This window comes from Lepisma saccharinum, chromosome 19 (assembly GCF_977018435.1).
Source record: "Lepisma saccharinum chromosome 19, izLepSacc3.1, whole genome shotgun sequence".
In the NCBI taxonomy this organism is placed as follows: Eukaryota; Metazoa; Arthropoda; class Insecta; order Zygentoma; family Lepismatidae; genus Lepisma; species Lepisma saccharinum.
This window is the reverse complement of record NC_139247.1, coordinates 63,029,010-63,041,892: the sequence shown is the minus strand read 5'-3', so window position 1 is coordinate 63,041,892 and position 12,883 is coordinate 63,029,010. Positions and strand designations below refer to the sequence as shown.

Here is a 12,883-nt window from a genome sequence, read left to right as displayed (position 1 = left end):
AAATGACATCCGATTACCATTTCTGTTATCGGACACCTTTCAAAAACAGGGTTAAAATAGCATTTATGAAATATTTTATACTTTACACTCTTCAGAAGGCAGCTATGTAATCTCCACCTCTATAATCCCAGCCCTCCTCCAAAAACAATCCTGTGTACGCTAGTGACAGGACCTACACTTTAAAGTAAGACCCAGGACCTCTCGATTACAACGCTTGATTTTTATATTATGGGGACATCAACACATAGGCTATTTTTGCCCGTCACACAATGCGGGGTTAAGCCCTTGAACTAAAACAAAACTGCGGACAAGACCCTGATAAGAAAATTAAATGTCTGTTAAAAACTTCCTCGGTATATTTTTTAAAACTAATACAGTCATAATTTCCTTAACAAGATCTAAAACTATACTGTCTCCGAGGATAAAATCTCCATACCCTAGTTAAAAGCTGAGGCTGTAAAGGGGCACATTATGGGTAAAGCACCCATAAGGACAAACACAGGACACGACGACCACACAAAGGATTATCCTCGTCGTGGGTCCAGGCGCCAGGGCCTCGTTGGTCTATAAGGCAGTAACACGAAATCTAGATCCGGGTGCATTAAATCCATACAACCATCGTGAAAAAGAAGAGGACTTGAGACTATGATTGACAAACAGGCACTGGGTATCCCAAATTTAGTAGTGGTAACATCTTTCCCCTGGGTCTCGGGTTCGATACCCGGTGGAGAAACATAGTATTTAGGGCCCCACTTTAAACTGTGGGCACAGTCCCGTTTACCCAATCTGTGCATAAACTGGATTAAAAAAAAACTCAAACGAAAAATATCAAACAGACAATAAATGTTATATTAATATGCAACTATATACAGGGTGATTCACCGAAGACCCCCTATTGAAATAAAGATAGGCATAGTGAAGATCCGTTTTGACAGAAATGAATTCCGTACGGGGTCTACAGTGTACTAAAAAAAGTGTATACATTCTCAACGTCGTGATCGGGCTAGAGAAGCAGAATAGCACCGTAACATTAGAAAAATGATAAAAGATACTAATCGGCACCAGTTGCATATGTTTCAACAGTAACTTGTAGAAATGCGTCTTGATGCAAAAGCCCAACCAATATTTGTCGAAAATGTGGTGAAACAGAGCACGTGTAGATGACTGTTCCCAAGGCAATTGAGCGCGGGGAATTCTGTTGCTGTTGTTAGGGTCACAACGGAGGATTGAGGTAACATCATTTGTGATTCGATTAGGCAGGAAATGCTGGTGGCCTTTTCCCAGTCATGTTTGTTGGGTTGGTGATCAGATATTCTCCCTGGCCCAAACTTTGGACGAAAACATACAACACGGATCTTTATAAAGATGCCAACCGGAAATATTTAGCAAAATTTGCATCCAGCGTTCTGTGATAGGAGAAATCTTCGTTTCGAATCTGAGGAAAAACGGTCGCACCCACCCCTCAAGTCAGAAAGGTGTCGCGGAAATTGTTGCAAGGCTTTTTTTTGGAATAAATTAAGGCCGAATCACACGGAACTGGTTTTCCAGTAGTAATGCCCTAGTTGGCGCAGAACTGGCTACCTGGATGGAAGTGATGGCTGCTAGACTGGTTTTGACGACCAGACCGTATTCTATTTGCAACTGACTTTTCTGCTAGATGCTGTGGAACAGCCAACCAGAACGAAGATTCGTCATGTGAAGCTGTGAGTTTGGCAAGGGGGAGCTTTTTTGTCTGTGCTCTCAGAGTGTTGGTTATATTTGTTCGCTGCTCCATCAAGAAAAGAGTAACAGATGATGTGCATTCCTGATCATTAATAGGAATTTATCCAAAGCGATGAATTTGTACAGGAGAAATGTGATTAGCCGATAGGCAAATTCTTCTTATTACCAGTATATTGATTGTTTGACACATTTAGTTGAACAAAACATTTTTTAATTAATGAATCCTGCGAATACCATTTATGAATATGCATACCCGAGTTCATTACAAAGCTTGCTTAGTACACCTTAAGAGGGAGGTGGAGTTTGGCGAAGGTCGCCGTGGAAAGCGCTTAAATTTAACATGGGCTTTTTTGCATTTTGTTGAATATAACGTTTTAGGGCAAAAATTTGCCGGAAAACACGCAGTGGATGTGAACTTAGTTTATGAAACTTTGAGTACATGACACATTTATGCAATTTCAGTTCGTTAAATGTGCACAAATTCCATTATTTTTTTTCAATTTCCCATAAGGAAATACGTAAATAAGCACAGAATGGTTATAGGATTTGTGGGTAGCACCAACGAAAATGGCCATTATGATGCATACTAACGTAATGCTCAATCCTTTTATGACTGAGCTAGGGAGGGCTTTTCTTTCAAAAGTCACTTGCACGGCCCAAAATGATTGTTTAAAAATGTCATGTATTATCGACGGCGAAAGATACGGCCGCTTCAGCCGAATTTCATTCATCATAGTTCGCCACTTGGCCACTAGATGTCTCTGTTCGAAAATTGCCCCAGGGTGACGGGAGGGCTATTTCGCGCGGGTGTTTGAATCCTCTGCACAGCTGGGTTCCGTCCCCTCCTCAGAAGGTCCCGTAGCTGTCACAGCTTGATTTATTGCCTCTTTCCCAGGCAAGAAACCAAGAAAAAAGGAAGGCCATGAGTTTGTGTATGTTTGAGTGTAGAGAAGCAGAGCATATTTACCGTGAATTGGAACCAGTGACAGTAAATTTATCTCGATCCCTACCGGGAAGGACGTATTCAGGGGGGTCCAGGAGTCCTAACCTCCCCCCGAAAGACTTACCAAGTACAAAAATTAATGAGATCATAAAATAACTTCAATTAAGTAATGAAAATAAGGTTGTTGTCTAATCGCAATTTGTTTATTTCCGCAAAAATATTGGAAAGCAATACGACTTTGAATGACAGTACCAAAGAAGATTTATGCAAGAATTATTACTACTTATAATAACATGCAAAATATTACCAGGAATTTTACTTTCGTCAACTGGATCTAACATCATTTTTTCATACTCAACAAATATTATATTCTTTATCTATTTGGCATTAATTTCCTTGCCAGGGCAGTTTCTATTTATTTACAAATTTTGCCGACCTTAACTACACGTAAGCTAGATAATGAATACGTGATGTTATACTGTATCACTGTTGTTATATCGCCTTCTTATCTATTAATGTAATAAAAATATTAATATAAATATATTAATTAATTTAATATAATTATACTTATTTTAATTTAACATTATTAATATTATTATTTTGAGACATTACGTTAGGACGCCCCTCCGAAATATATATATCTCGATACGTGCCTGGTGTTCGATTTGAATAAAATGTAGAAAAGGCGGGGAGGGTGGTAGCGCTTCCTCTTTTTTACATTTCGATAGTTTTACCTCACATGTAGTACTTTGTGAGTCAACGGTGCAGATAGGAAATACGTGTACACACACACACATAATTGATGATTCGCAAAGGAACTTCGTTAAATTCCCATGCTTGTTCCGCTCACAAATCATATCCTCTCCAAATTACAATAGCCTACTATCGTTGTTGCTTACATATGTGTGTGTGTGTGTGTGTGTGGTTCCTAGAACTTCACTATTTCCAAACATAAACTTGATGTGACTCTTACAAAACATTTGTTTTTGGAGTGGAAGGATCATGAAAAGGTCTACTGTTTCTTTGCAAATCTTCAATTAATCTAAAATTTAGTATAAAAACATAATTTTGGCTGACTTGCTAACTTGAGATTTAAAGACAAATTATTAATTTGAATTCTCCATAACAATAACAAAAGTGACATAAAATGTAGAAGGACAAGACTAGTGTTGCCCACGGGACGAGACGGGACAGGCTTTTAAAAATTCGAGACGAGATGAGATTGATCATGTGTCCCGAGACAAACGAATATTTTCGAGACGAGACAGCATTTCACAGCATTTCCACGAGACGAGACAGGCCAAAGTCTCGTCTCGTGGGCAACACTAGACAAGACTCTTGGCTTGGTTGAGAATTACATTAGAGATGTACAGGTTAGGAAAGGGGAGGGAGAATTCAGTCTTCTTCCTTTTCAGCGCGAACCCTGCCTCCTACATTCTACATGTCCATTCAAAATGTCTTCTTAGTTTCAGATATTTTTGCCTCCCCTATATCGTAATGGTAAAGATGACCCTCGTAATGTCAAAAAAGGTCCCGAGTTTGGTACCTGGTGGACGCCCAATAGTTCAATCCCACTATAAATGTAGATTAGCCTATCTATACATAAAGACGACTTACAGAAACTCAAACTCAAGATACTCAAACGACCGGCATAGGGTTGACGGCGCTTGGTGCAGTGAGAGAGCTCCCCTTTGCCAAATCAAAATTAGGAAACAAAAACTCATCTTCAGGGGTTCCCTCACTTTTTCGCCCTTAGATGGCAGCTGCTGATAAGGGATGAGCATTCCACCCCCCCCCCCAAAAAAAAAATCTGCCTACGGGCCTGCTGTCCTGCATCATGACCGTCCGGTCTAAGGCGTCATGCTTTGGGCTCTCCAGCTACGGGACGCGCGCAGGTTCGAGTCTCCTGGAAGAAGCGTAACGACTTTTCTCCTGATATTTCGGCCAGTCAAACTCGCGGCCCGCGGGCCGCATGTAGGCCCCAGCATCCGTTAATGCGGCCCGCCTTGGCCCCACTTAACACTTCATGCTTGAAATTATCTATACATTTGTAGTTATCCCGTTTTCTCTTTTCTCGTGATACAAGACCAGACTCATCCAAACTTCAACACATTGACCAATTTTCCCTACACAGGTATACATTCCATTATAGAGTAGATGTTGTGTCAACTAAGCAAGCTGATGGACATGTTACTTCTGAAGTACGAAAATATCTTGCCAGCTGGGGGAGGGCAGCGTGCATACTTTCTGTGAGTTTGTTTCTTGATTTTCAAGGATTTACCTGGAAGAAAAGTCAGTTTCTGTAAAAGTTTCAGAGAACCATATGGCTTCCCAAACTTCGTGGGAGTAAGAAAAGGACTATAGACGAGGAATGTAGATTTTTCAAGTGAAATGCTTACTTTTGTTGTGAAGTGAATAGTGAAAAGCGTAGAAAATTTGTACCCTGATAAAGTTTATTCATCCAGAAGTATTTCTATATCACGAAATAAATTTGCCAACCTCTGTGGCAGAGTGGTTAGCACAGCCCGTTGCGACACCAGAGGTTGCGGGTTCGAATCCTGGCCTGAGCATGGGTGTTCTTTGTATGTGTCTCTTCATCAATTTCATCATACCATTACTCATCCTCATCGTCGCCAGTAGCCAAACGTGGCAGAAAAGCAACGCTAATAAAAAAAATATAAAAAAAAATCAGAAATACAGTTGAGGAGAGGATTGATGACTTAGTCAACGAACAATTGAAAGCAAAAATTGTTCGTGGTGTTGCCTTTTCGCTCACAATATGTGAAATTACGAACGTCTGCGAGCTAGCTCGGTTAGCTCCCTTCATTCGTGGATGTGATTCTCATCTCGATATGACAGTAAAACTACTTGAATGATTCCTCCCCGTGACACAAGAGCTGATATTTTAAGGAAGTGGAGGCCATTTTGCAAAGTTACAGTCTTCCGTTATATTAAAACTTTTTTAATAAAGTTATAATTTGTCCTTCTCAACTTCTCAGGAATACCAGGTATGGCAGGAATATTTGTCCACAGTAAAAATACTACGTGATGAATTTGGAAACAGGTTTCAAGACTTCAGAGGGTGCGAAGGGCAATATACTTGTTCTGCTCTGCTCCCTTTTCTTTTGATGATGTGTGTGCAAGTCCTGCGTTCGAATGGAACTTATTGAATTGCAGTGCAACTCGTATTGAAAAATAAATGTCGCGAGTTGGGTTATCCTTGATTTTTCTCATATCTCCCATAGCAGTATCCTCGAATAAGCTATTTTGCTGTAGAAATTTTATTAATTTTGCTTTCACTTGCCTTGGTGAAAAGTTGTTTTCCATAATGAAGATTAATGAAACAGCCTTGCCGAATGATCAAGAATGACTGACAAAATATTTGTTGTCTGCATTAAGAGTTTCATGCTCACAAAAAAACTTATTGCAGACTTTTGAGAAGCTTGTTAAAAAAAACTGTGAAATCTGTGCGAAACGAAACTATAATTGCACACAAACAGTTTCTTGCAAAAAATTTTGCACAATTGTAACCAGTTTATACTCGAAAGTAACATGTAAAATACTATAACCATGAGAAAATATGGGGGGAGGTCTATATATAATTTACATATCGATGCTGCAATAATAATCACTGGAATCCCGGCACCGTTGGGTCGAACCACTTACTTCTGGACTTCAAGGTGTTGGGGTTCTAGATGTGTGACCCGGAAAGTTTTGACATTATCGTTATGCGGCCCTACTCACGAATTGAGTTTGACATGGCTGGTCTATAGGACCTGTTGAGGAGATTGGGGAAACCTTCAACAACGATTGGGGAGTTCGTCGTGCTGACCACACGTCACCCTGCAACTGATTGGTGTGCGAGTGAGGCCGGCCCTTGTGAGTGAGTAGGCCCTTGCCTTCACGGGCTGTTGCGCCACGGGTTTACTTACGTATATTGGCGTAAGGTGTGGTCTTACAGCGGCTCGACCTCTCCTCGAAATTCTGTAAATTTATTTTGACCAATTCACTGGGGATTTTTTAAGAGTACTTTGTAACACGTATAGTGCTCATCTCGAAGATCATACTATCGTTACTTGGACTGAAATTTCAGTTTGAAACCAATCAATCGAATCCAGGCCTGGGCATGGGGGGGGGGTGTTCTTTCATCAATTTCATATCATCACTCATTCCCTCCCATCTTCGCGAATAGTAAGAAGTGGCAGAAAGGCGAAGTAAAATAGACCAAACAGATCAACCTCGGCCCATTATATCTGCTGTGAACTCAACGATGAGAACTGCACAAAGGGACTTGAAGATTATAAGAAAGGAAACTGTGGCCGAGCGCGCTCAGCAGTTGACCGAAGGTCTGACCATGGAAGGTTCCACGTTCCAGCCGTGGCATCAGCCTGGACATAGAGTGTTAGAGTGTAAAACAGAGAGTGAGAGAGAGAGAGAGTGAGTGAGTGAGTGAGTGCATGCGTGCGTGTCTTCATTCATCCTCCTCGTCGCTAATTGTTAAATGTAGCAGAAGCAGAAAATAAAATACAAATACAGACGTGTCAAACGTGTAATTTTCAACTACGAAAATGTATAATTAGAAACATATGCAGAGGATAAACACTGTATGAAATTAACAATATATTATTCACGCAAGATGGTATATTTCCTCTGCTTTACATACATATAAAATTTAATACACTAAAGCATGCAAGAAATATCCATTTCTCATTCAAGCAGAGGAACTTAGTGCTAGCTGTCAATGACAGAGCTATTGCTTGTTATTTATTCAGTTTATTTTCTCTTTAGGAAAAAAGTTCCTGTACCTTCATAAGCATGGGAGTCCGGAAGGGAGGGCAAGAGGGGCCATGTCCCCCCTACGGGAGAATGAATGTCCACATAATAATTATATATATATCTTTCACAGATAATTTAATTTCCATCACAGTAATTTATGTTACTCATTATAATTGTGTTTAAGGAGCGTGATAATTTCAGACTGAAATAATGTTATTTTGAGCGGGCATCACTATCATGGGGAAAATCTGCCTTCTTTGCCCCCCCCCCCCCCACCGCGCACTGGAAAAGATCCTGCGGACGTCCATGTTCATAAAATAGTTTACTGTGGTGCAAAAAGGATTTTAAACTCGTCGCGATTAGCCAAAAGTGACGGGAAAGCGACGCTAAATAACAAAAATCAACTCAAATCAGTAAAGAAGATTTATGTCGAGTTAACAACTATTGAAAAATACTGTAAAATATATTCACTCATGATAGTAATGGAGAGGTGCGTATTATCAATTGAAAGAAATGGGGAGGTGGGGATTATAAGTTGCCAGGGCACGGATGTTCTTTGCGAGTATCCCTTCATCAATTCCATGTAATCACCATTTTATGTCGTGATTAGCCAAAAGTGACAGAAAGCGACGAAAAATAATCAACCAATCAATCAACGTATCTACACTCTCGGTGGTGTTACATTTCAATTGTTCGGATTCCAGTAAACATTCCATCTTGACGTCATCCGTAAGACTGCCATTGTGACCGTAATACTTGTAGTTATTTCGGAGCAAGATGACCAGATATGATACGTGACTTATCCTGAGGGGTGCGAAAGCCAAAGCTAAAAACTAAACACAGTCCATAATTACCATAGCATCAGGTCTTACAAGATATATACATACAGGTGAGTCACTATTCTGTGACATCATCAGTAATAGGTCTTAATATTAACTAACACAAAAATCACGCAGCAAATTAAAGGTATTACGAATAACATTAAAAATATTTCTAGAATTTAAAAGAGCAATAAACATTTGTGCAACGAGAAAGGAAATTAACAACAATAAATATTAGTTCGAGGGAAAGCACGTGTCATAATGATACAAAATGATAACATGTAGAAAGTTTCAAATACGTTTGAGCTGTTTTTAAGATGGGTAATACATAAACTGTAAGTTCAATGTTTACCTATTCGTTACCTTACATCATTGCTACTACTGTAGTTGTACATTTTGTTCCATTGGTTTGTCTTTCGCCTCTTCTGATTATCTTTAGGTCATTCCACATATCCGAGACTTTTTCCTTTAAATTCGAAATAGTCTCGCTCCCGTCCATCTCGAATTATTATCAGCACTGTTCGTAGTAGTTAAAATAATAACTGTTACTATTTTTTGTATTTATTACTATTAGATACAAATTTTGTATCAACACGAAACCCCTACAAAAGAAAAAAGAAAATGGCGACTAGTATGCCTCTGCCTTGTTATCACTGCCACTGGTATGCTATACATTTACACAGCGTACTTTCAATTAGTTATTCTTACTTGATTCGTCGTTAATTTCAACTGATAATCTCTACCTCCTTCTTTACTATCAATTTATAATCTCAACCGCACAAAGAGAAATTCCACATAATTATAGCAGCCACTGTAATCAACAACATTTATTCAATCCAAATCTCATTTGTGAAGGTCCTGACTGTTTGCCGTTGCCACTTCCCTTTCAGTGAATATTTTGCCAGTGGAGAAATCTTGAAAGAAGCTTGTAATATACTGAGAAATTCATTTTCAGGGGTTCTATTCCCCACTTTTTCGCCCTTAGATGGCAGCTGCTGATAAGGGATGAGCCTTCCCCCCGAAATAAAATTCTGGCTACGGCCCTGCTGTTCTGCATCGTGACTGTATGGTCCGATGCATCATGGTTTGAGCTCCGTCTACGGGACGCGCGCAGGTTCGAGTCTCTTAGGGGAAACGTATCAACTTTTCTCCTGAGATTTCGGCCTGTGTATAGGGCCGGTTGCCACCCACCATCGTGAGGATATTGGGAAGCTATGAATGAGTCACGGAAACGTACAACAAAGATTAGGGGTTCGTCGTGCTGACCGCACATAACTGGTTGGACTGGAAGTGAGGCCTACAGTCGGTAGGTGGGCTCTGGCCCTCAGGGGCTGTAGCACCACGGGTTTACTTACGTATATTGGCGTAACCAAGTGTGGGTCCACAGAGGCTCGGCCTCTCCTCGAAATTCTGTCACTTTATTTTGACCAATTCACTGGGATTTTTTTAAGAGTACTTTGTAACACGTATAGTGCTGATCTTGAAGGTCATACTATAATTAGTTGGACTGAAATTTCACTTGGCAAGCAATCAATTAACATTGGGAAAAATCACAATAGGAGAGAGCAACTAATGTGATGCAGGAACTGGTCATATGTTTCCACAGGGGATTCCCATCATCACTGAGAGTTTGTCCCCACCCTTGGCCGATTAGCCGGCCCCGTGGCGGAGTATTTATCTCATTTTGCTACGACGCCAGTGGTCCCGGGTTCGAATCCGGTCTGGGCATACGTGTCCTTCGTGAGCGTCTCTTCATCGATTACATCATATCGTCATTAGCCAAGAGTGGCAGAAAGGCGAAGTAAAATAAACAAAATCAATCAATCTTGGCCGATTAAAGCTGCTGTGAACTCCAACGATGAGAACTGTGCAAAGGGACTTAATTCAGATCATAACAAAGAAAACTACTTCATCAAAGTGTATGTTCAATATTATACTATTGTTTCCTGACATCTTTGTTACTACTGTACATTTTGTTACATTGTTTTGTCCGTCTTTCTCCTTTTCAGTTTTTCCATATGTTATTACGCATGTCCACGTTTCCCCTTTTTAAATTCCAGGTAGTTTCGCTCCTGCCCATCTCTAATAGGGACTCGATTCGTTAATAGTTGAAATAATAATTGTTACTAATTCTTGCCTTATTATTATTATTATTATTACATTGATTTTGTATAAAAAAACACCCCCTTCAAAGAAAAATACTTTCTTTCAACTGATATTCTCTACCGCCTTCTTTACTCTCAATTGATAAAATTCCAACCTCAACAAGAAAATTCAACATAATTATAGTAGCCACTGTAATCAACCACATTTATTCAATCAAAACTTCAGTGATGAAGGTTCTGTCTCTGGAGCCTCCACTCGTCTCGCTCCATGCAAGAGTCAGCCAGCAAGCAGAGAAATGCGAATTGCTTTGCCAGTGGAGAAATTTTAGCCTCCGAAACCAGAATTAAAAGAAACAGGTGGGTGTCCTTTTCCTGGAAACCTCGCTGCGGGAGTCACGCGGAGGGGAGGGGGTGTTGAAGGAAGGAAGGTTCTCTGGCCTCAGGCTTAGGACAGCCGAAAAGAATTCCTAGTCCTCTGATATGTCGCTAGGTGTCTCTGTATCGCATCGGGCCAGGAAACTACTTTCATGCCAACCTCCAGCCCACTCTTAATTACATTTTCTTTGGAGCCAATTTCTAGCCCATACTTTACCTTTAATTCTTTTGATTTTAATTTTTTTAAAAGTAAAGTGGCCGCGGTGGCTCAGTCGGTAACGCGTCTGACTACCATGATAAAGGTCCCGGGTTCGATCCCCGGTCGGTTCAAATCCGGGAACTTTTCTAACGTTGGAAGCGGTCCCGGCGCCCACCCAGCGTCGAATAACATGGGTACCTGGGGGAAACCCTGGGGGGTAAAGGCGGTCAGGGGCGTGATGCTGATCACATCACTCCCACTCACGACATGATCAAGAAAGTGTGGGGCGTTACCCCCACACTCCCTATACGCCTTCATGGCGTGGTGCTAAGCACAGGGGAGCACTTCACATTTACCTTTTTTTAGTAGCTCTTCTCTTACAATGTTCTTCGGATCGTTCGTGCATTTTTTCAGCTTGTCTACTCTGCGCAATGGCTTGTGGGAACAAAAGCATACCGACAATTACAGTAACAATTATCGTGTGAGGCGACATCTAGCAGGTGAGCCAGGAAATTCAGCAGGAAATCTAGCCTCGTGTGATTCAGACTCAGGCACACTAAATTGTTCAGTCACTTACCGCCGATGCTAGCGTTGTAGGCGATCCCGACACCGCAGTAGCTGTTGAAGGCCACAGCCGCCACCTCCCCAGCGCAGCGGGTCCCATGCTTGTTGTCGCCGTTGTCCCTAGGCATGGGGTCATCGTCATTGTCGTTGATATCCGTGCTAGCCAGATGGTCCTGCAAAAAAAAGACGGAAACGGCCTGTCAGTCTCACAGATATAAACAATACATAGGCGAACAGATAAACTCTAAGGCTCATTATGGCAATAGTTCTAAACCAATGAGATTTAGCAATGATCTTGCAGTAACATTCGTACAAGATTACAGAATTTTTGTTTCTTAGAATGGGTGTATCCGTACTGTAGACTATGCCAACCCCTTTCACTAATTCGACGAGAAGTATTATAAATGATGTGCACAATACAACCATACTCACTACCCTACAAACATATTAAAATGATTTGGTAGGTGATGGAAAAAGATTTAAGTCATATTAGCACATCATTGACGATTGTTGGACTACAAATTATTCTTAGGTGAATGGCGTGAAGTAAATATATTTGCAAGAGAAATCGCAAGTTTCCTTTTAATACGCAAATAAAATAAGCATGTACAAACAGAAGAAAATGACTTAACAAAATTCACGATTTATATATGTGATGATACAGGGGAGGGAGAGGGAATGATTATGAATAACGAACTGTAAAGGAATGTATATTAATGCAAACAAATTGCATAAAAACAGAAGTTCAGGAGAGTATATAGGTGGACAATGTTTCTTAATAGTGTTTTTCTCCCTGACATCTTGTCCCCTCCCCACACACAGATACACGCGGATACATATTGAGCTGAGAAATTAACTAGATTATTGATATATATATATATATATATGCACACAAGGTGTCCCATAAGTCTGGAACAATAGGAGAACAAAAGAAGTTTATGTTATAAACTTATTATTGTACAACATAGTTAAAGAATGTGTTCAAAGTCCCCACCAACAAAATAACTTGGATTCGCTCCTCCTTAGTCAGTGCCATGGTTTGCATGTAACAGAAAAAAGAGTAATATGACAAATACCTATGCTTTCAGACTTATCGGACACCCGGTGTATTAATTATATATCTTCCATATACATAAGAATGGATTTATTTGTTTGTGTGGGTGTGTATATTTGTTTGTTCCGGCATAACTCTCGAACGCATGGAGCAATTTCAACCAAACTTAGTACACGTATCACTTGCAATTTGGAAATAAATACTGTGGGGGTAAGACACCTCTGGCACCCCTAGGGGTGGGGTGGGAAGGGGTAACATGTAAAAATAATCGAGAACCACCGATATTAAGTTCCGCACAAACAGACATCCGTGACACTATGCAAT

The 12,883-nt window shown here is 40.5% G+C and overlaps 1 protein-coding gene across 1 annotated transcript in view; it reads right to left on the bottom strand.

Moving 5' to 3' along the window:
- Fur2 (furin-like protease 2) overlaps positions 1-12,883 on the bottom strand; it is a 1,025,686-nt gene that overhangs the window by 77,706 nt on the left and 935,097 nt on the right. Inside the window, exon 6 of the mRNA XM_083140976.1 lies at positions 11,519-11,678. Within this exon, the coding sequence (XP_082997102.1) occupies positions 11,519-11,678 (160 nt within the window). The remainder of the gene's footprint in view (positions 1-11,518; positions 11,679-12,883) is intronic.